General features: G+C 48.2%; 1 protein-coding gene and 1 long non-coding RNA gene across 3 annotated transcripts; both read left to right on the top strand.

Annotated features, from left to right (window-relative positions):
* Positions 1–8334: 8334 nt before the first annotated feature.
* On the top strand, positions 8335–10025 carry LOC124656981 (protein O-glucosyltransferase 2-like). The gene is made up of 2 exons (XM_047195628.1): positions 8335–8526; positions 8622–10025. Exons 1-2 carry the CDS (start codon positions 8335–8337, stop codon positions 10023–10025), a joined length of 1596 nt encoding a protein of 531 aa, XP_047051584.1.
* Positions 10026–12813: 2788 nt separating this feature from the next.
* On the top strand, positions 12814–16743 carry LOC124683427. Of its 2 annotated transcripts, XR_006996686.1 has the most exons (4): positions 12814–12860; positions 14907–15020; positions 15299–15371; positions 16274–16743. It is a non-coding gene; the product is annotated as an uncharacterized LOC124683427 (long non-coding RNA). The 2 variants fall into 2 exon arrangements; XR_006996685.1 differs by lacking the exon at positions 12814–12860 and having other exon boundaries at positions 13426–15020.
* Positions 16744–24746: the final 8003 nt, after the last annotated feature.

The raw sequence follows: 24746 nt of genomic DNA, 5'->3' as shown, positions 1-24746 counted from the left end.
CGCAGGTAGTAGTAAACAAGCGATAGTAACTCAGCGGTATTTAGGAACAAGGCCTAGGGATTACACTTTCACTAGTGGACACTCTCAACATTGATCACATAACAGTAACGGATAAATGCATACTCTACACTTTTGTTGGATGATGAACATATTGCGTAGGATTACACGAACCCTCAATGCCGGAGTTAACAAGCTCCACAATAATGCTCATGTTTAAGTAACCTTTAGTGTAAGATAGATCAACGCTACTAAACCAAGTACTAGCATAGCATGCACACTGTCACCTTCATGCATATGTAGGAGGAATAGATCACATCAATATTATCATAGCAATAGTTAACTCCATAATCTACAAGAGATCATGATCATAGCATAAACCAAGTACTAACACGGTGCACGCACTCGTCACCTTTGCACACATGCGGGAGGAATAAACTACTTTAATAACAAATCACTAGAGTAGCACATGGATAAATTGTGATACAACATGCTGCAATCTTAAAGAGATATAAATAAGCACCTCACTATGCCATTCAATGAGTAAGTATTCTGTGAAATCTAGCCTAAGAGACCCACACGGTGCACACACTGTCACCTTTACACACGTGGGACTAGGAGTCTCCGGAGATCACATAGGTAAAACTCACTTGACTAGCATAATGACATCTAGATTACAAGCATCATCATATGAATCTCAATCATGTAGGGCAGCTCATGAGATTATTGTATTGAACTACATAGGAGAGAGATGAACCACATAGCTACCGGTACGGCCCCGAGCCTCGATGGAGAACTACTCCCTCCTCATGGGAGCAGCGGCGGTGATGAAGATGGCGGTGGAGATGGCAGCGGTGTCGATGGAGAAGCCTTCCGGGGCACTTCCCCGCTCCGGCAGCGTGCCGGAACAGAGATCCTGTCCCCCGGATCTTGGCTTCGCGATGGCGGCGGCTCCGGCGGGTTTACGTGGGTTTCGTCAATTCGTCTCTGCGTTTTTAGGTCGAAAGGGGTTATATAGGCGAAGAGGCGGCGCGGGAGGGCTGACAGGGCGGCCTCACCCTAGGCCGGCGCGGCCAGACCCTGGCCCGCGCGGCCCTATGGTGTGGGGCCCCCCTGGCTCCTCTCCGACTCTTCTTCGGTGTTCTGGAGCCTTCCGGGGAAAATAGGAGGTTTGGCGTTGATTTCGTCCAATTCCGAGAATATTGCCCGAACAGCCTTTCTGGAACCAAAAACAGCAGAAAACAGAACTGGCACTTCGGCATCTTGTTAATAGGTTAGTTCCAGAAAATGCACGAATATGACATAAAGTGTGCATAAAACATGTAGATAACATCAATAATGTGGCATGGAACACAAGAAATTATCGATACGTTGGAGACGTATCATCCTACATGAGATCAATTCTTGGATTTAGGTACCCATTTTTCAATGGGTCCTCTTTTGTTAGCAACAAGGGTCTTTGGGACCCAAATAGACCAAACAACATAACCATCATAAGGACCAACATACTTTGCATAAACATCACCATAATAATCTTTAAATTAAACATAGTGAGGATTATCAATTCCTGCATCATCATTGTTAATGATATTGGCCCTAGGGGCTTCATCATTAGTGATAACCTTCTTTTGTGCGGGCTTGGCCTTTTGCTTGTTTGCCTTCTTTGCCTTGGCATTAAAACCATGGCCCTCCTTCCCATTGTTTGACCTTTGCTTACTCAAAAGATCATCCAAGGAAAGTTTACTTTGGGGAGAGGAGGCCTTAGCAAGTTCATCCTTCAACCTAGCATTTTCCTCAACAATATTTGCATGATCACATGAAGGAGTAGAGGTACTAGGTATGTCATATGAAGCAAGCCTAATTTGAAGTTGCTCATTAGACTTGGAGAGGAGAGAGAGTACTCACTCTTCAAGGATTTGTGAGCCTTGTCTAGTTCATCTAGATCCTTCACAAATTTCTCATGATCAACACCAATTTGGCCTTTTCTTTTATAAGCACTTTAGTCTTAGCTCTAGCACGGTCTCTAGCTTTAGTGAGCTTGTTAATTTTATCTTGAGGTTCTTCAAAACTATCTAGCCTCTCTTCAAGGGAAGCTATGGTTTCTTGACTTTCCTCAAGAGCATTTTTAAGAGCATGAATTTCAAGAGAGTCTTCTCTCTCTATTTGACATTTTTTTCTCAAGAGTATCATTTAGTTGAGCCATACGAACCATGAGATTTGAAACATGCTTTTTAGTGTCACCTTGTAAGTTAAGAATGAACTCATCAAACTCTAGCAATTCTTGTTTCACTTTTATACTAGCAAGATCAACCCCTAGATCATTTGATATGTTAGGCATAGAGGGGTTAGGAGATGATACCTCGGAAGATTTAGCCATGAGGCAACTTTCTTCCTCCACATGAATGACCTCATTGGGAGATTCACTTGGTGATGAAGAGTTAGTGGAGAGGGAGGCAAGAGCAACCAATCCATTTGAGGTTGCATCTTCTTCATCATCAACATCATCATCTCCGGAGGTATATTCTTCTTGAGTTGATAGCACAATAGATGTGTCCAAGGTGGACCTTGCCATGAAGCAATGTGCAGTCTTGATATGAGGATTCTCATTGGGGGATTCAAAGAGAGATGAAGAGGGAATGTTGGTAGTGACAATGGCGGCCACTTCCTTTGAGCTTTCTTCTTCTTCATCATCACTACAACTTTCAACTTCATCGGAAGAATATTCTTCCTTAGTCACTAGCAATATCCTTGAGGGCCTCTTGCCCTTCTTGCTCTTGTTGTAGAATTTCTTGTTGGGGTCCTTTGAATACTTGCCCTTTGAGTCTTTGCTCTTGTCCTTGGGAATGAGCCTTCCACCATGAGTCTCCCTATTCTCATAGGGGCATTCGGCGATGAAATGGCGCTTGTCATCACAGTTGTAGCATGATCTTGTTCTTGGACCCATGCTAGTGAACCCACTTTTGTTGTTTCTCTTGATGTTGTCTTCCTTGGCCTTGGAAGGATCAACCCAAAAATATTTTGCATGGAAGGCCATGTGATCGTTGTAGTGGAGTTCCAAGTCTTCCGGATAGGACATACTCCAAGATGCCCTATATGATTCTTGAGGGTTCACTTCTTCCACGGAGTTGACCGCCAAGGCAAGGTTGGACCCTTTTGACATCCCAAGAGCACGGTTGCGAGAATCATGAGAGTTTTGCTCAAGCACCTTGAGAGCTTGCATCTCGTGCACGGCTTGTTGAGAAGTGAGAGAGGAAAAGAATTCTCTCCCAACAAGAGTCTTGGCATCAATGGGTTCAAACGGCATCATGCAATCAATGTACTTATCCTTGATCCAAGAGTCATTGATGTGGGTGGCACCCACATTCCGGAAAGCATCGGCAACGGTGAGAAGTCTTCCATACATGGCTTCATGATCTTCATCCGGTAGCCTCAAGAAACCTTCGGCTTGATTCCGAAGAGCATTATACTTGTTCCTTCTCATGCTATCACTTCCAATGCAACTAGCGGCCAAACCATCCCAAGCTTCCTTGGCGGTGGTGAAATTCCGAACACGAGACAAGTCCTTTGTCCCCACACTAGTTTGAATCATGTGCAAGGCGGTGTTATTGAGTTGACTATCAACCGCTTCTCTTCTAGTCAACTTGTCGGGGTTGTAGGGCTTGAAGCCTTCCACGATGATTCTCCAAAGTTCATTGGAAGCACTGCGAACATGAGAGCGAAACTCAAATTGCCAAGTATCGAAATCTTTAACGGAAAACTTAGGTGGGTCGCCTCGAATGTTTATATGAGGATGGGGAACCGGTATATCGGGAGATAGGAAAGGCGGAGCCACTCGATTGTAGCTCTCACCTCCACTAGTTCCCCTAGGAGATGCAATGGGAGATTTGATAGTGTTTAAGTTATCACCATCCACGGGTTTGGTAGAGGAGGGTAATGCCGAACCATCTCCCTCTTCTAACCCACCCGTGTCCTTTACCTCTACGGTGGGAGCCATGGGAGGGGCCGGAGTCAAAAGCTCGGAAATCATTTTTCTCATGCTTTCCATTTGAGCTTCCATGGAGGACCTCAACGAATTGAGATCATCAATGGAGACCATCTTAGCGGCCCCTTCCGGAGGCTCCTCGTCCGGCATACTCTTAGGCGGTACAGCCCGAAATAAGAGCCGAGGCTCTGATACCAATTGAAAGGATCGTATGCCGCACCTAGAGGGGGGTGAATAGGTGCTAACCAATTTTTAGTTCTTTTTCAATTTAGGCTTGACACAAAGGTAAATTCTCTAGATATGCAACTAAGTGAATTTACCTATATGACAAGGTTACCAACTAAGCAAGATATAGCTACGCAATATATAGGAGATAGAATAGGATAGAGGTAACCGAGAGTGGAGCACGCGATGACACGGAGATGATTCCCGTAGTTCCTTCCTTTGAAAGAAGGTACGTCTACGTTTGGAGGAGTGTGGTTGCTACGAAAGCCAAACCAACAGCCACGAAGGCTTCACTCAGATCTCCTATGAGCAACGCCACGAAGGCCTAGCCCACTTCCACTAAGGGATTTCCTCGAGACAGAAACCGGGCCTTTACAAGGTTCTTGGGGCACACATCCACAACCGAATTGGAGGCTCCCAAATCTGTAACAACACAACAATCAACAACAATACATCAACACAAATCAACTAGGGATCCAAAGAGGAACACTAGCAAGAGGGCCCTCAAACAAATGAGGGGGAAATGTAAATCGCTTCGGTGAGGATGTAGATCGGTGTATTCTCCTTCGAATCTCCAAATATCAAGAGCTTTGGTTGGGGGAGGAAGAAGATCTTGCAAATCTTGAGTTCTTGAGGTGGCTCTAATGGTGGTGAGGCTTGGCAGAATTTCTTCAATGATTGAGCAAGGAGGAAGGTAGGAGAAGGGGGGTATAAATACCCCCTCTCAAAATCCAGCCGTTGGTGGCTTTCGAAGGCTGGATAATCCGGCCTGAGTTGGGGCCGGATAATCCGGCCCCCCGGAAAAATCCGGCCCTGGGAAAAATCCAGCCAAATGTCCGGCCAAAAGTCCGGCCCATGTCCAGGGCCTTACTGAGCCGCGTCGTCTCTGGTCCTTAGCCAAATTTTGGGGGCCGGATATTTCACAAATATCCGGCCCAGATTATCCGGCCCTGGGGAAATTCTGGCCAAATGTCCGGCCAAAAATCCGGCCCCTGTCCAGGGAAGTATTGAGCCACATTGCCTCGACCCTCGAGTCCTTAGCAAAATTTTGGGGTCCGGATATTTTGCAAATATCTGGCCCGGATTATCCGGCCTGGTGAATCCTTTTCAGCTATCTTTTGACTCGTTTTTTCACACAAGTCACTTATATTCATGTATCTATATAATCCCTGCACCACTTCATCAAACATTAGTGTATCACATACATTGACATCAAACACACAAAACATATTATGATAGATGTTCTTTCACGGGGTGGCCGCCCCGACCCACCTGCACCCAACCTTCATCAACTCCAACAACATCAGCTGCAGCGCAGGTCCTCGCCACGTTACCCTCAACCTCGCCATCAAAAACAGCAATGCGGGACAAGGTAGCCAGCGGCCCCCTGTCTCATCCACTGTCCCGCCAATAGCTGGGGGCGGGCCAACAAAGCTGGGAAAGCGAACGACACCGGAATCAGAGCCAGAGGCAGTGGCCAACGGAGTCCGCGGCACCAGCCCCTCGTCATCGTCATCGTTATCGTCCTCAACATACATGAGACCAAGTGCTAGTTCCGATGAGTTCACTCCATCTTGACCAGGGGATATGATAAACATAGGAAGTACATATTTTCTAGTAGTAGCATATCACAATAAGTCAATAAACATTATATTACTATTTTTTTAAGATTTACTATTTAAGTCCTTCTAATATAAGCTATTTTAGCAAACTATTTTAGTTATGGAAGTGATATTAACATTTTTTATATTATTTGGTTGTCGCATTACAAGAAAAGGGATATGACATAGAAAAGGTCGATTTCACATGTCCCATAATTATACACCTTTGCGAAAACAAACAGTATAATTGTTGGATAATTAGGCACAATTTCCATGATTAATTCCAGAATATTAAGCATGATGACAGTAAGTACTAACATGTGAAACTCGAACATACTAGATGCAGTGATCAACATGAACAGTAGCAGAGCAAACAATACAACATCCATCGCTAAACAGATGGAGGCACGTACCGATCTGGTGGAGGTGGTGGTGAAGGTGTAGCAGACGATGTCACAGCAGTAACGTTGTTGATGACAACGTTGTTGACGACGGGGACGATGGGTCGAAGTAGACAGCGTTGAAGACGACGGTAGGAAGCACCGCCCGACTTGGACGGAAGACGACCCGTGATGAAGAACTTGAGCAGTCGCGCAGAGTGCTTCCCAAAAACCTAATTCGCCCTCTCCCGTACAGGATCGCAAGGACGAGCGGTTCCGGAGACCTGCTCTCCCGTTCGCCGATGCACGTCGGCGCGCGGGATGGAGTAGGCTACGATGGCGGCGCAAGCAGAGAGAGGTGGCAAAACCCTAACTCGTGTATTAGATGTGTTTCTGCGGGTAGCTGGGCAGGAGATTATATAGGCTCAGGAAACCCTAGGCAACGTGGGCCACGCCACGTCGAGGCTCAATCCACTCACCACGAGCGCGTGAACCACTCCTATTCTTACTGACTTACTAGTGGTGGAACAACCCACCTTATAAGGTGGTCTAACTTCCTCCCAACTTTCCATGTGGGACTAAACTTCCCACCTCTTCACTACCTAGTGAGCTGCCACCAACTTGGGCTCAAAGGCTTCCACTATGTAGACGTTGAGATCTGAAATCTAGTATGGGCCACTAAGTGGAGGCCCAATATTTCAACAATAATTATGTCCCCATCTCTATGTCAAATCGACCTTTGCGGCAATTATTTTAGTTAGTAAAAAACAAAACACTAGCACATTAAGTAACAGTATAATTATGTCCCCATCTCCGTGCAGGATGTTAAGTCACCTTTGCGAAGATCTGTAACGTGACTTGGCCCAAAACAGAAGCCTTACTTACGGAGGCAGTCACATACTGCTAAAGTTAATTTTAGTCAACTTCTTTGCCGCTAACTTAAGATACGTTTATATTGTTCAAAAGAAAAAGATACGTGCATATGTATGTGCATACCACTGAAGTTAACTATAGTCAACTTCCTTCACTTGCCAGTTGCCACCAACCAGAGATGCGGACAGTTGCATGTACAATTCAATAGTTAACCACGCGTACTAACGTACTGATCCGTCTGTACCTTGACTTTCTTGAATTAGTTAATGAACTCATCACACACTGTAAAAAGGTGATCTTTTCATATTAAGAAGCTTTGCGGACCTTGTATTCGCTCTAAATAAAATGTGTATTTTAGTGAGGACAAGCACACTTTAAATCTGTAACATGTTGATTTAAAACTTGGTGCAAAATACTGTTATATGCACTCTGCATGAAGAAAAACACAAATTCGTGTTTCCTAACCATATAGAATAGGCTTTACCTAATTCTTAGGGCTTGTTTGGTTCCTAGCCACACTTTGCCAAGCTTAATTTTAGTAAGTGTGGCTTGGATTTTGGAAGGCACAAAGTGTGGTAAAAGTTGGCAAAAAATTCATTCTATGACAAGTGGGTCATATGGATAGTGAACTGTGGCAGCTCTAAAGTGTGGCAAGAACCAAACACATACCAAATTGCCAAACTTTAGCTTGGCAAAGTGTGGCTGGAAACCAAATATACCCTTAGTCGATTGTAAATTAACTCGGTTCTCAGTTAGATGTTAGATTCAAATTTTAGTTACAATTCACCATTAGTACGAATCACGAAGCAAATCTAACGGTTGAGACTCAACTAAAAACTAAATTAGTTTTCCACCTAAGAACTAGCAAAACCGTATGTTTTAAACATCAGGTAGGAGAGGCTTATTAGTTTAAAACGATCTATAGAGGCTGCCTTTTCTTGTAATGCGTCAACCAAATAATGATAAAAAAATGTTAATGTCACTTCCATAACTAAAATAGTTTGCTAAAATAGCTTATATTAGAAGGGACTTAAATAGTAAATTTAAAAAAATTGAGTAATATAATGTTTATTGACTTATTGTGATATGCTACTACTAGAAAATACTATGTACTTCCTATGTTTATCATATCACTCCATGTGAACCCGGAGTAGACGCATCTGGGCAGAACCGGAGATCTCTGCTCATTTTCCTCTTGAGTCCGCGTACTAGCCAGTTAAACTATAGTTGGATGAAGCGTTTCAGCACAGCAGACGACGAGGAAGAGAAGGCAGCGATGGCGCCGCCGTCTCCTCCAGCTGTGGCCGAGATGGTCGACGATCCGGCGATAGAGCATCAGCCGTCGCCATCTCCCACGACGAAGCCATGCCGGAACACATCGACGAGCGGCGGCGTTGGAGTAGTCATCGGCACCATTGTGTTTTTGGCTTTCCTCGCCAGAACCAAATGGATCCACCTCGACGCTGACGTGAGTACATGTTCTTATGTTTGCACTGTAGAACCCATGATCAAACCAGTGCGTACTGATTAATTAGCTCTTATGCATCATCACGAATCCAACAGTATTATTCTTTCCTGGCGGGCACCGGCGGCGGCAGCGTCAGCCGGCGTGGTTGTCACTTCCGCGCCCGCTCATCCACGGCGCACCTCATACCAATACCCTTCAGCTGCGACGCCAACGGCACGTCGGGCCCGGCTCTGTGCCGCAGCGGTGCATCACTAGCGCCAGAACCCTCACCGTCGTCATCGTCTCCGGGAGTGCCGCCGCCATGGTGCCCGGACTACTTTCGGCATATCCACACGGACCTCGAGCCGTGGCGCACAGCCGGGATCACGCGCGACGCCGTGGAGCGCGCCCAGCGCCACGCGGAGCTCCGGCTGGTGGTGGTGTCCGGGCGCGCCTACGTAGAGAAGTACCGCCCGTCGTACCAGACGCGAGACGTCTTCACGGAGTGGGGCATCCTGCAGCTGCTCGCACGCTACCCCGGCCGCGTCCCGGACGTCGACATGATGTTCGCCACGGGCGACGTCATCAGGGTGCGCGCCGCCGACTACCACGACGACCCTTCCGCCGCGCCGCCGCTCTTCCGCTACTGCAAGGACGTGGACAAGGAGGTCGCCATCCTCTGGCCTGACTGGTCCTTCTGGGGCTGGTCCGAGGTGAACATCCGCCCGTGGGCGCCGCTCATCGAGGAGGTCGGCAGGGAGAACGCGCGCCACCCGTGGCGGGACAGGGAGCCCTACGCGTTCTGGAAGGGCAACCCCGGCGTGTCCGAGGCGCGCCGCGACCTCTTCCGGTGCAACAACGACTCGGCCGCCGGAAAGGACTGGAACGCGCGGCTCTTCGCGCAGAACTGGGCCGCCGCCGTCCGGAACGGGTTCAAGGACTCCAGCTTGGCCAAGCAGTGCCGGTACAGGTACAAGATCTACGTGGCGGGGCGGGCGTGGTCGGTGAGCGAGAAGTACATCCTCGCATGCGACTCGCCCATGCTCGCCCTCGACACGCCCTACAGGGACTTCTTCTCGCGGGGGCTCGTCGCCGGGAAACACTACTGGCCCATCGACCTCGCCGACAAGTGCCGCGCCATCAAGTTCGCCGTCGACTGGGGCAACGCCCACCCAGAGGAGGCGCGGCGCATGGGCCAGGAAGGCAGCGGCTTCGCGAGGGAGGAGATGGACATGGAGCTCGTCTACGAGTACATGCTGCACGTGCTCACGCAGTACGCCGCGCTGCTACGCTACAAGCCCACCGTGCCGGAGAAGGCCGTGGAGCTCTGTCCCGAGTCCATGGCATGTCCCAGGAGAGGCCGCGAGAGGGACTTCATGATGGAGTCCAGGGAGAAGTACGTCGCCACGTGCGAGCCATGCACGCTCCCGCCGCCGTTCACCGCAGATGAGGTACTAGACAAGGCCGTGAGGGACGACGGCGTTCGAAGCAAATTACTACACAAAATGGACAGAGACTAACAAAAAAGGGCGTACACCGGCCTATCCATTTGCATATACATGTATCAACCGTCAAAAGATAATAAACAAGAAGATGCGGCAGTACATCAGCTCGCAATTTCTGTTATCAAGGCGCAAGCCCTACATTGCATACGGTTATAAGTCCTGATCGAGCGACTGTCCGCAATTGGTTGACCCAGAATCCATGTCTCGCCAAGGTTGTACATCGAACTACAGCTATTGTACATACTGTATTGAAAATACTCCTATAAACCTTGCACCCAGACGATAAAATACTCCTAAACCTTGCATAGTTTGTACATACTTCAAGCAAACAGTACTGCAGTCAATTTTCTGCAACAGTGGTTAAATCTATCAAGCACCCTCGAGCATAAGGACTTCTCAGAAAATTCCACAATAGTACCTACTGTATTGAAAAGGAAATTAATGAGCCTTTCAACATTGTTCCAACAGTGGCAGATTGTTATACTGTATTGAAAAGGACATCAATAACACAATTTTCTTTAGTTGGAGAAGAAGTCAGCTCTCCAATAACTGCTAAACAGCCGAACAAACGAACAAAAATGTATCAGTTTTATGCAGATTGTTATAAACATCTACTGTATTATGTATTTTGTTTCCCTATCGATGATGAAAACGCATAATCAGCAGAATCAGCCTTCAAGACACATGAAATAATCCTGTAGGGAACTTGGCCTTCCATTGTATGGGACCATTTTTGCTGGATAATTCTTCAAGTTTTATATTTTCAGTTGCTCCAGTACAGCCCCTTCCTATAAAACTTAGAGCAAACTCAATCAAACACAAACACAAAAACGGCTAAGATCTCTCGATATCTCTTCGTTATTAATATTAAACGGGTATAGGTAGCCTTGTACAAAACCCTTATGACCCAACTAAACTGTATGAATATGTAGTATACGTACAGCTGCGAGTATGTATGTATGTCGGCTCATCGACGACGACTCTTCCAAGCGGCGACGGGGCGTGTTGGGAAGCGCGGTAGATGGGGCGTTCCACGTTAACTTTCTACTCCACTCCCCTCACCACCCCAAAACCACTCTCTCACCTCCTCTATACCTTCGTGCGCCATGGCCGGCGTTCCTCCACCTCCACCTCCGCCGCAGAAGCCCCTCACCGTGCTGAATCAGTCCGCGCAGGAGCATTGGGAAGCAAAACAGATCGAAAGGATGGGTACGGCAAGCAACTTTGATTTGGTGAAGGCTCTGAGAGCTCCGTCGTTGGTCAGCTGGCGGGCACGCGTGACAAGGGCTACCACAATGGTGGCCTCGTCTGAGGTCACGACCTTGAGTGCGGCCGCGAGGAAGGCGGCGCCGGTGGTTGGGCTAACCCTTGCCGAGTTGGTGATGATTTTTTTGCCGACGACGCCGCCACCATCCCTGCCGCGGCGGCTTTCGTCCGCAACTCTGGGAGCTTCCTTGCACGATCCTGGGTCATCATTAGCGACTACGACACAGGATTTGTCCATTGTAAGTCCTCAATCTTCTAGATTCGATGTGTGGTTGGGGCTCTTTTAGGGAAGTTAACGGCGGATAAATTTTTCCTCTCCGGCATCCGTATGGCCTTGCACTTGTTTAAGGATTTGTCCATTGTAAGTCCTCAATCTTCTAGATTCGATGTGTGGTTGGGGCTCTTTTAGGGAAGTTAACGGCGGATAAATTTTTCCTCTCCGGCATCCGTATGGCCTTGCACTTGTTTATCCTTGAAGAGCACTAAGAGCAAGTTTAATAGTATAGTCAGCTGCTGGCTATAAGCCATATGCCATGTCATTTATAGCTAACATAAAGCCAACATGTATAATAGTGAGCTATAATCATGTACTACTTTATCAATGGATGGCCCACATTTCACTCTCACAAATTGCCTAGGAGCACGTGCTAGAGCTGGCTCTTGCATGAGAGCCCACTCCTCTTCTCTCTCCTTCTCTCTCTCCTCCAACTAAGCATGAATATATTATTTTAAGCCTTATAGCCAGCTGACTAGGACTTATTATACTTGCTCTAAGAGCATCTCCAGTCGCGTCCCCCAAACGGCGTTTGGGGGACGGCGGACAAGAAATGGAGAAAATCGCGTCCCAGTCGCGTCCCCCAAAGCTAAATAGCGCCTCATTTTGTGTCCGGCGTCCCCGGTAGAGACGCCGGACACAAAATGAGAGCCCATATGCATGCAGCCCCTAGTCCCCACATGCCATTCTCTTTCCCCACACTTTCTCTCACATACTTTTCCCACATGGGGTGGTCCCTTCTATTAAAATGCATGCATCCGGACGCTGTTTGAGGGACGCGGCTGGAAAGGGTCTCTTTTCTGTACAGATTTTGATCTCTTTTTGTCCGGCGCGGTCCTAAACGTGCCCCAAATCATTTGTGCCGGACGTTTTTTGAGGGACGCGACTGGAGATGCTCTAAGCTCCCAGGGTTGGGCGCGTCCCTGGGCGCTCTGCCCATCGTTTTCGCGGGTCCCACACAGCGTGTTTGCGTGTCGTGTTTCGGTGTGTGCGGGCGATTATGCGCGACGTGTAAGCTAAGAGAGCCCTGTTGAGGTCGGTTTCAGATTGGTTTTGACCGCCTCTTCGGTCTTTCTCTCCTCTTTCTTTTTCGTCGCGGCGGTGGATCGATTACTTGGTCTTCCTGTTCGTCTAATGAGCTGCGGCGGGGCGTGCTGGTTTGTGAGGCGTTGCGGTGGTGGCTGAGCTGCGGCGGTACGCGCGGGTTCGCGGGGCGTTGCGGTGGTGGCTGAACTCAGGCGGTGCGCGCGGGTTCGGGCGGCGCCGCGGTGGCCGCACGTCTTCTCCGTGGCAGCTCCTCCTTCTCGCTGGTATTTTTCCCCTCTGTTCTTCTCTCTCGCGCGCATTGGCGGCCGATGGGATTGGAGTGGATTCTGTGGAGCTTTACCTTGTGTTAGCTGTGTGTAATGGATCTGTGGTACCCGTGTGTGCAGCCGTATTTTGGGGATTGGCCTTGGTCTGCGTCTGGTCGGGGCGTGATTCACTGTTTCTTTTTTTTGGCGCATTTTGCTGCCGTTTTTTCCGGCGCCGCTCGGTTGCTGTGTTCAGTGGCATTTGGGCGCGTCTGGGCATGCTTTCTAGGGATTTGACTGACTGGAGGCAAATGTGCTTGTGATTGCGCCGGTGGCTATTGCAGGTTTATCTTCTAGGTTTTGTTGTTTTCGAGTTGAATGGGATTAGTTTCATGTTCTTTTTGAAAAAAAATGTGTGTACATTGCCTGCAGTTTAGGGCTTTAGGGATTTCAGTACCAACATTGACTTACTATTCTGTGTCGTCTCAGGGTTTGGTTCAATTTGAAACATGTGGTATGTGTGGCTGACTACACAGCTAATGTACTGAATGAATCTGCTGCTCATTCCTTCCATACTACCTACATTTTTCTGGTAGATTAGAGCTACCCTCTTAGCCTTATTTTGAATGGTTAACAGTGTTTGTATTACGGCTTATGGTGTTTTTTAGCTTGATGCTTTCGAAGTTAGATCATGTCGTGTTACCTGTACGGGTGATGTTTCTATACAGGCTATATATGTACTTGCTGTTGTGTATAATGTTTAGATTGAGGTTCATATGCCTAAGGGAGTCAAGGCTTTCTTTAAAGTTTTCGCGGTATGGTACGACAAAATGATTGGGCTAGATTTGGATTAAATTTCAAAATGTTCAAATTCTTAGCTCTTCTAGCATACATGAATCAGTGTGAGGAAAAATAGAAACTATATAGCCATTAATTTTTCTCTTCTGGTCTGTCCTGTGATGTTAGCTATTAATTTTATCACTAAGATTCTTAGATTTATCATGCCAAATAGAAACTATATATTAGTGATTGACTATGGAATGTGGATACTTCGTTGTAAGTTTGGTATTGCTACCGATTTGTTAACCCATCTAAGATGTATGTGTTTAACATTGAAGCAAGAAAGTTGAGCGATAAGACATCTATCCACTGAGATGAATTTTGTTTAGGAAGTCAGTCTACAAATGTTGGAAATGCTCACTTTCTTCGTGTTTGGTGAAAAAATGATTCAAGTTCTGATGCATTTTTCTATTGATCTCTACCTATTTATGCTCTAAATGTATGTCAGTTGAGTTATTCAGTATATACATGTCATCGACTGGTTCTTCTATCTGATCAATGTTCTTTGAAGTAAACGTGTGGTCATTTGCAACATCGGTGATGGTTGATTAAATTATAATTCTGAATCTCGATGTTGCAGAATCTCAAATTTTGATTCTGATTTCTAAATTTCCAAACTAACTGTCCTTTTTGAACTTCCGGAATCCTATATTAAACCAATCCCCTTTGACCAGTAATATTCATTCAATCTGAAAATATCACGATAATTAAGTAACAGTACAAATATAATTCAGTTTAGAGTAATCTATATGCATCCCTGAAAAAGGTTGCAGTGAATCAACTTAAGTACATAAATGAGGGCAGAACTAACAGTTATGTGGCATAAGGCATTCAGGTAGGCGTGACTAGGAACTAATTAATCGTGACATAGATTAGCTATATCATATAAGGAGTATCTTCCTAGGCGGCAGCTAAACGTAATATTGGCCTAGGAACTTATTTTGAACTTCTCCAATCCTATTGAACAAATTGCCAATCTGATAAAATAAAGAGAACTAAGTGCATTTACAGTCTAGAGTATTCTATATGCATGCCTTGAAAGATCGAACGAGAGTAATCTGTATGCATATCGTCAAAAGATTGGATCAAAATGGCAATGAATCAACTTTATGTATGAACGATAGTATATTGTACCTGTCACTTTTTTATGTGATGTCATCCATATAGAAATTCCTTAGAGATATAACAATTTATTCCGTCATATTGGTTGAATCTTTCTCGCAGAGATTATAAAGATTTTGGGAAAAGTCCTCGCAGAATCATTTGGGCGTCCTGTTATGGAACCCAATATGCCTGGTAGCCCTGGTTCAGTGGTTCTTGTGTGCTTAACAAAACAATGTAAGGATTTTTTTTGCTGTACAATCTTATAAGCCATAAGGAAAATAAATTCAGTTTAGTATATCTTTTGAATTTTTCAATTGCTTTTGCTATTCCACAATCCAAGTCGGTTGTGCGATAAATATTACTTCACCCTCCTAAAGAGTTCGGCGCAAATCAGATTTGGATTCTTCTTATGGAATATGCGCCAAATTAATTAGTGTTCTTGCTATCTAAAGCCTATATAAAGTATGAGTGGCTCATGAAATTTATTACTACTATTATTTTTATTCGGGCAGCGCTATGGGTGACATCGGTGCCGTGGTGAGCGGTGGGTGTCCTCACGGCTGGTACATGCCGATGGGCTTCGAGGTCAGATGTTTTTTTTTTTTGCATGGTAATACGATTCTCATTGATAAATAAAAGACGAGGTACAAAGTACGTATACACCGATCTTACAGATCTGGAAAGATGGGATAAACCTATGTGACAAGCCAACGCCTATCCATCTTCTTCGGCACCACCGCAGCAGCCACCAAGGAAAAAATGAACAGATCACCTCTTCACCTGAGCTCGACGCGGCTCCATCGCTGATCATCAGCTTTTCGGACCTCCAATGTAGTTTGCCATAGGACAAACCATTGTCGTTGAAAGAATCAGACCAGGGCAGCATGTCCCTGGACACGCCATCGAACTTCAGCACTGGCACCCACGCACGACGATGTCGGAGTAGTGAACCAGAACCATCAGCCTTCAACCACGAACCCACCACAAGGTGCACCATCTTCCAGCTGTCACCAGTGCAGACCACCGTCTGCACGTACTCCTGGACGAATCCTCTCTGCTCCACCTTGGCGCCGGAGACAACGCCGCAGCAACGGGGACAGAGCAGGAGGAAAAAACCATCTGATGGAGTCGTCGCCGCCGCCTCGCCGACACCATCCATGAACCCTAAAGCCACCGATCTGAAAGATCGGCAAGCACACAGTGCCACCAAACTCCGAGACGTCGCCATGAATGATAGCGCCGGTGTGGGAGAAGAGTTGAGGCAGATTTATTTTCCCGGGCGCTGCTCCCACCACCCCAACGGCGCGCCATGTCAGAAAACTCCTAGCCCTAAGTACCATGCAAAAAACGGGGTCCCCCTCCCTCCTACCGCCGGAGCGGCAAGCGGAAGGAGAGGGGCCCAACGCAGATGCAGGAGATTGGAGCAGGAAATTTTTACACCGCCGCCGCCTGGGAGACGCGGAAGAGTTGAGGCCTACGAACCGTAGGTCAGATGTTTTTTATTGACACGTATCTTCGTTCTAGCAGATGATTTCTGTATATTCATGTGTTATGCAGTTGCAGTACATCCTTACGTGTGCATTGTGATTTGTGAGTTCGTGACTAACAGACATAGCATTCTGCTGGGGGCGTTTCGCCAGTGCAGAGGCTGGTAGCAACAAGGCTGACGTGCTGTGGTTTTGATTAAAATTCAGCCTGGCCATTTGTGCGTAATGTATTTTCGCTTCTCTCCTCCTTTACCTGTCTCTTATTCTAATGCATGCAACAGGGATGGATTAATGCTGTGATTATAGATAAGCTGCAGCCGAGTAAATAAATATCTAAAAAATGGAGTTACTATTTTTCCTTTCCGCTAGAATAAGCATGTGGATTTTGGCCGTCTGATACATGTTGCTCTGTACTTAAAACTTTTTTTCTAGATGCTACCTGGAATTCAGTTATCTGGCCTCAAATATTACAGTACATCACCTTCTCTGTACAACATGAAAACTTGGAATGCTCGGGTCTGATTTGATGTTATTCATTTTGAAAAGAGTTATGAGAAAAGAATATAATTTTTTGTTGTTGTTTATCGGATTATATTTGTAAGGAACTTTATGTTTATGTGTTTCGAGGAGCTGGCCCATCGTTAGCTTTGTTATTTTCTTTCCGATAGTGCTTTATATGTACTGTTGTTTCTCGAATACATTGTTTATCAATTGCACATTCACTATTAGTTCCACTTATGCTTTCTCACCTGATGTAATGCTTCACCCATGGGAGTTTTATTTGCATAAAGAAAAACTGATTTGTGAGGTTGTGTCTACGTCATCTATCTAATATCACACCGTGCAGCTAAATGTGTATAGGTAGGATGAAAAAAGAATAAATTGTAACAACAAAAAACGGCGCGGCAAGACGCGCCAGGTCCTTCTAGTATCCATCTATATATACATACTAGGTCAGTTGTAGAATCGCATGGATAAGGTTTGATTTGAGTTGGATTCTACTTTCCCCAATTTGGGTACCTTCTAAGCATGTTACATCTGTGCGTGCTCTTAATTGGGAAATGTGTAATTTATTCAGTTTTTTCATGTCCTTGTCATGCAGAGCATGATCATAGCTGCAGAGCTATCTTGCACAACATTGCTATGATCATGCTCCGCAACACCATGGACATGAACTGCATTAGTTCTTTGGAGTGTGCACTTACTTTTTTTCGAAAAGGGGGAAAAATCGCCCCAGTTTCTGCATCCAAAGGATGCACACGGCTTTTTATTACATTATTCGCAAACCTTACAAGAAGCAATACAAAAAATCAACCTCGAAGCCACCTCACAAGACCTACAGTGGGATGAAGGGGGTGACAATACACCAACTGACATCATCCAAAAACCAAATGCCTTCCCAAACTGTCCAATAGCAGGTGAGAAGCACATCCAGTCAAGCAGACTCTTCGCGCACGCCAACGCACACGCCACAGAAGTTTCTACCGCCGTCTTCCTCGACTCCATCTTCAAGAGAGATCATCGCATTAACCTTGCAAGACCTGCCGTCGATCCCACCATGACGCCAGACGGCTCCACCATCCTGCACGCATACATCATCCCGCATCTGTCGTCGACACCCTGCAGCACCATGCCACCGAGCCTCAGCGCCAACAATGTGGTAGATGAATACCACTCCACCGACATCCGCCAACATCCAGCGGCTGCTCCAAAAACGATGCCTCGGGAGGTAGAACGACGCAGGGAGGCCGCCATCGTCCGATCCGGGAGACCCAGATCTAGGGTTTCCCCCGGAGCAGCGCGAGAGTGTAGATGCAGGCTGCGACAACGATGCATTCAAGAAGGTTACGACGTGTAGCGCCGCCATCGCCCGCCAAGATCGGAGTCGGAGCATGGTTTCCACCGGCAGCCGCGCATCCCCACCTCGCTGAGCGTAGTGCCGAGGAAAGCAAGATGGCGTTGAGCCACCACCGCCGTTCCTCAGATGCTCCGCAGAGGCTCAGCCCGCAGCGATCCGCCGCCGGCACCCCACGCAGCTGCCGTCGAGCCACCTTCCTCGCAGAAGTCGGCTGAGCAGCCACCACCGCCCTTGCCGCCACCTGCTCGCGCCGCCCGGAGACGTGCCGCCACCACCGTCGCCTGTCGCATCGCCGCAGCAGGCCATGCCCACGCCGGCGCGCCGTGGCCCCCGACGGAATGCCACGCCTGTCCCTGAGAAGACTGCCCGCGCCCCTCCATCCGAGCCAGAGGACGAGAGGGCCTCGCCGCCGCCGACGCCAACCGGGCTTTGCCCGGCCGCGCCCTCAGGTAACGGCGAGGGAGGAGAGGGGAGGGAGGAGGGGAGCCGGGCGGCGGCGCGATCTAGGGTTCCCCTGGTTGCCGCGCGGGGGGTCGCAGGGGTATGTGCGGTGACGAGGCGGTTCCTCGGCAATGCCCACCATGAGGGGCTTGGGTTTTAGAGAAAGGCGGCGACGGAAGTTCCGGGAGCGAGGCGGTACACGGCGTACCCAGGTTCACATCCCCGCGGTGGAGGATCGCTGCGTCCGGCTAGCAATCCAGTATATGAATATATGTGTACAGGGGGCCGCCATAGGCGGAGTTGTTGTATCTAGTCTAGTTCTAGCTTGCGGGTTGCGATGTCTAGGCGTGTCGCCTCTAAGATTTATGTTTTCTGATCGTGTGTCCCTAAGGGGTGCCTCTGCCTGACTTTATATATCAGCCAAGTTAGGGTTTACAAGAGTCCTAGTAGGATTCGTATTGGAGTCTTCTTTCATTGTAGTCCAAGTTGAGGCGCGTGCAAGTCCAGCTTGTCGAGTCCTTGTGCTGGTCCAGCTTCATAGTTTGCATCGGGTATGGTAATGTCGAGTACCCGAAGGGTTATGCCCACATCAGTAGCCCCCGAGTGCATGGCCGAAGTGAAGCTTCGGGCAGGGACTAAAGTTGTCTTCGCCGAATGTCTTGATCATCTGTTGAATCTTGTGCTTGATGTAGAGTCGAAGTTGCTTTCTGTCGGGTGCGCGAAGCGCTCCCGATGGGAGTAGCCCCCGAGTCTATGGGCGGGTGCTTGCAGCCACGCATAGACTCAAGTTGTACTACTTGAAGATCTTGATGTTGATGCCGACGTCTTCTGGTTTATTCTTATTTGTCGACGAAGCTGCCATTTTTTACCGGGCGCGCAACCGGCGCTCCCGATGGGAATAGTCCCCGAGCCTGTAAGTGAATATGAAATAGTTATGTATAGGGGTGTAAAAAATGCTGAGTCGAATACCGTACATGTCTTCGAGTTCCGAGAACATGATGTCGATGACTCTGATGATATCCCTGAGGAGCCGATGATTTGGGTGATATCCCAGAGGAGTCGATAATTCAGATGATATCCAGGACGAGCCGATGATTTGGGTGATATCCTGGAGGAGCCGATAATTCAGATGATATCCAGGAGGAGTCGATGATTTGCGTGATATCCTGGAGGAGTCGATAATTCAGATGATATCCAGGAGGAGCCGATGATTTGAGTGATATCCTGGAGGAGCCGATAATTCAGATGATATCCAGGAGGAGCCGATAATTCAGATGATATCCAGGAGGAGCCGATGATTTGGGTGATATCCTGGAGGAGTTAAGGGACCATGAGCCCAGTCAAATCTTCAAGGGACCATGAGCCCAGTCAAATCTTCAAGGGACCGTGAGCCCAGTCGAATCTTTTGTTTGTCGAAGGCAACTGAGGGATCAAGTCAGTTAGCTCGTTCGACGACCCCGTAGTAATCGCAATTTTTGCAGAGTCGCTTCGTATATTTTGGCGATAGCCCCCGAACGAATCGAAGGAACTATGCCTGCCATCGACTCCGTCGCTCCTTTAGTACTTCTGTAGTTTAAAGTACCGGCATGGGTCTTTTTGCAAGTAATAATTGTATATCCTCGCTATTTGCAGCACTCTCGTAATCTTGAGGCTTTAGCAAAAGGATATTTATAAGTCCTGTTGATTACCATCTATTGCAGCGATCGTATTTTCAGAGGCTTTTAGATGATAACTTCAGGTATAAAGAGTCTTAAAATCTTGCTTGAATTCCAGCGAACCAGCGCACCGGCGATCTGTTGCGGTCAGAAACCCACCGGCGAGCAGCGACGGGCAACACGGTAGAGCCGGGAGGCTCCCAGGGCTGCGGCTGGCCCTGGTCCCTCCGAGCGACGGCCCGCAAAGACTCCGGCACGCACGTCCGATGCTGGTGCAAGGCGTCTCACCCGACCTATACCTGGTCGTGAAGGTGTTGGATTTGCCTTGCTTAGTTTCCTGCATGGCATACACGTAAACATTAAATACGAGCCTCGATCGGCTCTCGAGTTGTCCCGTGAATCGGCTCAAAGAGCCGATCCACCCATGATCCGTACGAGGTGTACGAATATATGGTGGTCCCGCTTGATCAAAATAAAGCTAAAACGACCTACTACGATTTAGGGTTTTCACCACATAATCGGAACATCCTACTCGTGATCGAGCTCGGCGGCCACGCACGGTGATCGTAAACCGACTCCTAGACAAGGCCTAAAACCAACATGAAGTTGATCCTCGGAACATCCTGTCTAGGGCTAGCAAACTACACCCTACGCGTCACTGGATCCTTCAACCCGTTTGTAAGGCCTAACTATGCAGATATTAAACTAATCCTTGAAGAACAAGGAGCAATCATAACGGATCGGATCTACTAAATAATGATCAAGCGGGGTGCCTCCCTTACACCTAAGATGGGTGTAAGGGCGGCTAGACATCTAAGGGTTGCACGGACGAAAGCATATGATACGATGAAACAATGCTAACCCTAACACATCTATGATAACTACATTGCTCGCCATCAACAAGGCTTCAAGCACGAGCAACGCATGAACGACGAATAAACGTAGATCGCCTAGATCGCAAGATGCGATCTAGGCAGCATGATGCTTACCCGGAAGAAACCCTCGAGACAAGGGAGTTGGCGATGCGCCTAGATTGGTTTGTGGTGAACGTGATTGTTGTTTATTTCATAAACCCTAGATACATATTTATAGTCCGCAGACTTTCTAACGTGGGAATAATCCCAACCGTGCACGAGTCAAACTCTATCTAACCGACACGTATCCTACTATGTTACGGTATACACGGGCAAACTAGCCCAAACTTTGCATATAAGGCCGATTCATGTATTTCTTCCATGTATATTCTTCAAGCCCATCTCAATCGCGGCCCACCTCTGATCCGGTCAAATTCTGGTGATAACACATGCCCCCTGGTTTTGGAAATGACAATTCTAAAATCACTCTGCCTTTTCCTTCGTCGGGTCATGTCGTGGCAGAGCAGAACCGTCGCAGTATCCTTCATCATGATGCCTTGCCTCCTCCACTTCTCCGCGTGACCTGGCAATTTTTTTTTCTGTTGGGCACCACTTCCTCGGAAACTGCCGTGGCATTGAATCTCCACTATATCCCCTTTTATTTAACCGTTCCAAACAGTTCGCTTCTTCATCCCCTTCGCATTAGCACTCCAAAAGCCCTCCTGCGCCACCATGTCTACTTCCTCCTCTGCCTCATCGGGTCTTTCCATCCAATCCTCCTCCTCCCGCGAGCCGACGCCGGAGTGGGACCCGGAGGAGGCCCATGCGGCCAACATCCGCCGCGCCATCGAGCCGGGAGGAGTCCGGTCACGACTTCTCCGTCCGGTCCGAGGACGACAAGTCCTCGACCGACGGGGAAAGTGACCTCCGCTTCCTTGCCGACGGGGAAACGGAGGAGGAGAGCGATGACGATCGCTTCTCCTGGGATGACTTCACCTCCTCCTCCTCCTCCTCCGAGGAGGAGGAGGAGGAGGAGGAGGAGGAGGAGGAGGATGACACCTCCTCCGACGAACCGCCGGCCAAGCGCTTCTGCCCCTGGCCGGGGAACCTTAGCGACTTCGACAGCGACGACGACGACGCTGACGAGGAGGACGAGGACAATGAGGGCCCTGCCGGCGGCCGGCTGCAGCGAGCCGACGACGAGCCCGCCGGGAGTAGCGCCGACAGCGACGGCGACGACGAGGGCAGCGATGGCCCGTAGATAGGACCCTTAGCATAGGATCAGTAGTAGTAGATGGGGCAATGTATCCCCTAGTACTTCCTTTTGAGAGCAATCAGCTCTTTATGTAAGAAATCCTGTTTATCAATGAAGAATTTCCCCAATTTGATTTTGCCGATTTCCTTTAAGCTAATTTAGCCGATTTCCCCTCATACTGACTTTGCCGATTGTCCACTTAGCCAATGCTCCATGAGCCGATGACAACGCATCGGTCCCTCATAATCCGTCCTTCCTCTCTTCGACTAAGGAGTGATCATAAACTTGGTCAATGCTCAACGAGCTGATATCAACGCATCGGTCCCTCACGATCTATCCTTCATCTCTTCGACTGATGACTTTGAGTTCTGGTGGATAATGTGGAAGACCAATGCCTTCAAGAGAGTCCTAGGATCGCTACCGAAATGACTTGATACTGAAGCCGATACTTCTGCAGAACAGATGTCACTTGCTCGCAAATCTCCTCAGTGATACTTTATAACCCTGCTCTGTTCCTTTGCAGCAACCAGATGGCCCAGAGCCAACTCCCTACCGGTGATGATGGATCCCTCTTTAAATTCCTCCTACCAGCTCCGGTGATCCTCTTCTCGCAAGAACTCACCACCTTTGAAGAAGGTTATGATGGAGGGCCAGCCGATGAAACCCCAATCGGCTTTTAAAAACGGAGTATCTACCGAGTCGGTTGCCCCCGAGCCTCAGTCAAGGCGAGAACGGCGGTGAGGACACACAGTTCAGTCGGAGAGCCTCAAACTCAGGCAATCTTGAGACAGCCAAACTCCATCCAAAAGGGCAGGGCAGCTCCATCCTCTCCTCGGCTCAACTTGGCCAAACCGACAACAGAAACACCAGAGCCGATCGCCTCTTCCACCGTTGAAAGCCGATATTGCAGACGAAACACCAACGGCTTAATGAGCAAAAGGCTGCCCTGTACGCCAAACTGACGCTTCTGACAGCACTGTTGAACTGGCGACCTTCCGCAAAGGGTTGGAGATCTTCGAAGAAAAGGTTCGGGCAACTAAACCAGCTCATTGTTCACTTCCTCAAAGAAGCAGGAGGCCTCGAATCTCGTGTAATTTGTACTAGAGTCGATGTCTGTGCATCAATTGTACCTCGTGGGAAATTTTTTTTTTACTGGCCGATTTTTCTATCGGCCCCCAATACTTTTTACTGCACATGTATCGCACATGTTCATCTGATTAGGTGCCCCCCGAGCCGATTCTGCCAGGTAACTGCGGATATCGGCTCTGTAGTTAGCCAAGGCACTGTATTTGAACGTCGGCTCCGTTAGGACCAATGTTGATTTCTTCCAGCTCATCAGCCGACGTAAAACCGTTGTCCATTAGATCGACGTTGAACATAGGCGGAACGTATGGTGAAGATAATTTTGGCCGATTGCTGGAATCGGCCTCCATGTTGATTGAATCGCTCAACGAAGGTTTTGCGATGTTCCTCCATAGATCTTTGGGGCCGATCACACGGATCGGCATCGCCACGTTTGTCCATATATGTTGCTCTTGTTACACGGTCAGGCCGGCGGATAAAACCAACCTAACCCCGTCCTTCGTCACGTCGATGCGCTCGCAATCGTCCAAATTGATGCCTGAGAGTGGCTCTTGGCCTGTTGTCTCCCAAACGTTCATACCAGCCGTTGAAATCTCGGCTGAATCATCTGCGTGGACAACCTCTACTTCATCTCCATCCCACTGTATTAAGCATTGGTGCATTGTGGATGGAATGCAACAGTTGGCGTGGATCCAATCTCTCCCTAGCAGGACAGCATAGGTGCTCTTGCTATCGACAATAAAGAACGTCGTAGGGATGGTTTTTCTTCCTACGGCCGGATCCACGTTCAGTAACACCTTGTGCGTCGGATGCTTGGCCGTTGAAATCGCTCAATGTAACGTTGGTCTTGATCGGATCCGAGCTAGAGCGTCCCAACCGACGAAGCATGGAGTATGGCATAATGTTGATCGCCGCTCCGGTGTCCACCAACATCTTGTTGACAGGCTGCCCATTGATATAGCCTCGCAAGTACAAGGCCTTCAGGTGTCTGTAGCTTCTTTCTCGTGGCTTCTCAAAGATAACCGGCCGTGGGCCGCAGTCAAGTTGCGCCACAGGTGCTTCGTCTAATCCTGGAGCACTAAACTCCGTCGGAAGGATGAACACCATGTTTGTGCCAGCCGATGTTTCATCATCGGCTTTCTTTGGCCGGGGCGCCACTCTTTCCTTTGTGGCCGACCTTCTTCGTCCGGGGTTCGCTGAATTTTAGCGGCCAGATCAGGCCGCGCCTTCCTTAACGTGTGCAGGTATAACCTTTCGGCTTCCTCCAAACCACGCAAGTCGCCGAACCCTACGCTTTTGGGAACGGCTGAGTCCATCGTGGCACCAC

The sequence above is a fragment of the Lolium rigidum genome, chromosome 1 (assembly GCF_022539505.1).
Source record: "Lolium rigidum isolate FL_2022 chromosome 1, APGP_CSIRO_Lrig_0.1, whole genome shotgun sequence".
In the NCBI taxonomy this organism is placed as follows: domain Eukaryota; kingdom Viridiplantae; phylum Streptophyta; class Magnoliopsida; order Poales; family Poaceae; genus Lolium; species Lolium rigidum.
The sequence above is the reverse complement of the archived record's forward strand: the minus strand, read 5'-3'. Positions and strand labels throughout refer to the sequence as shown.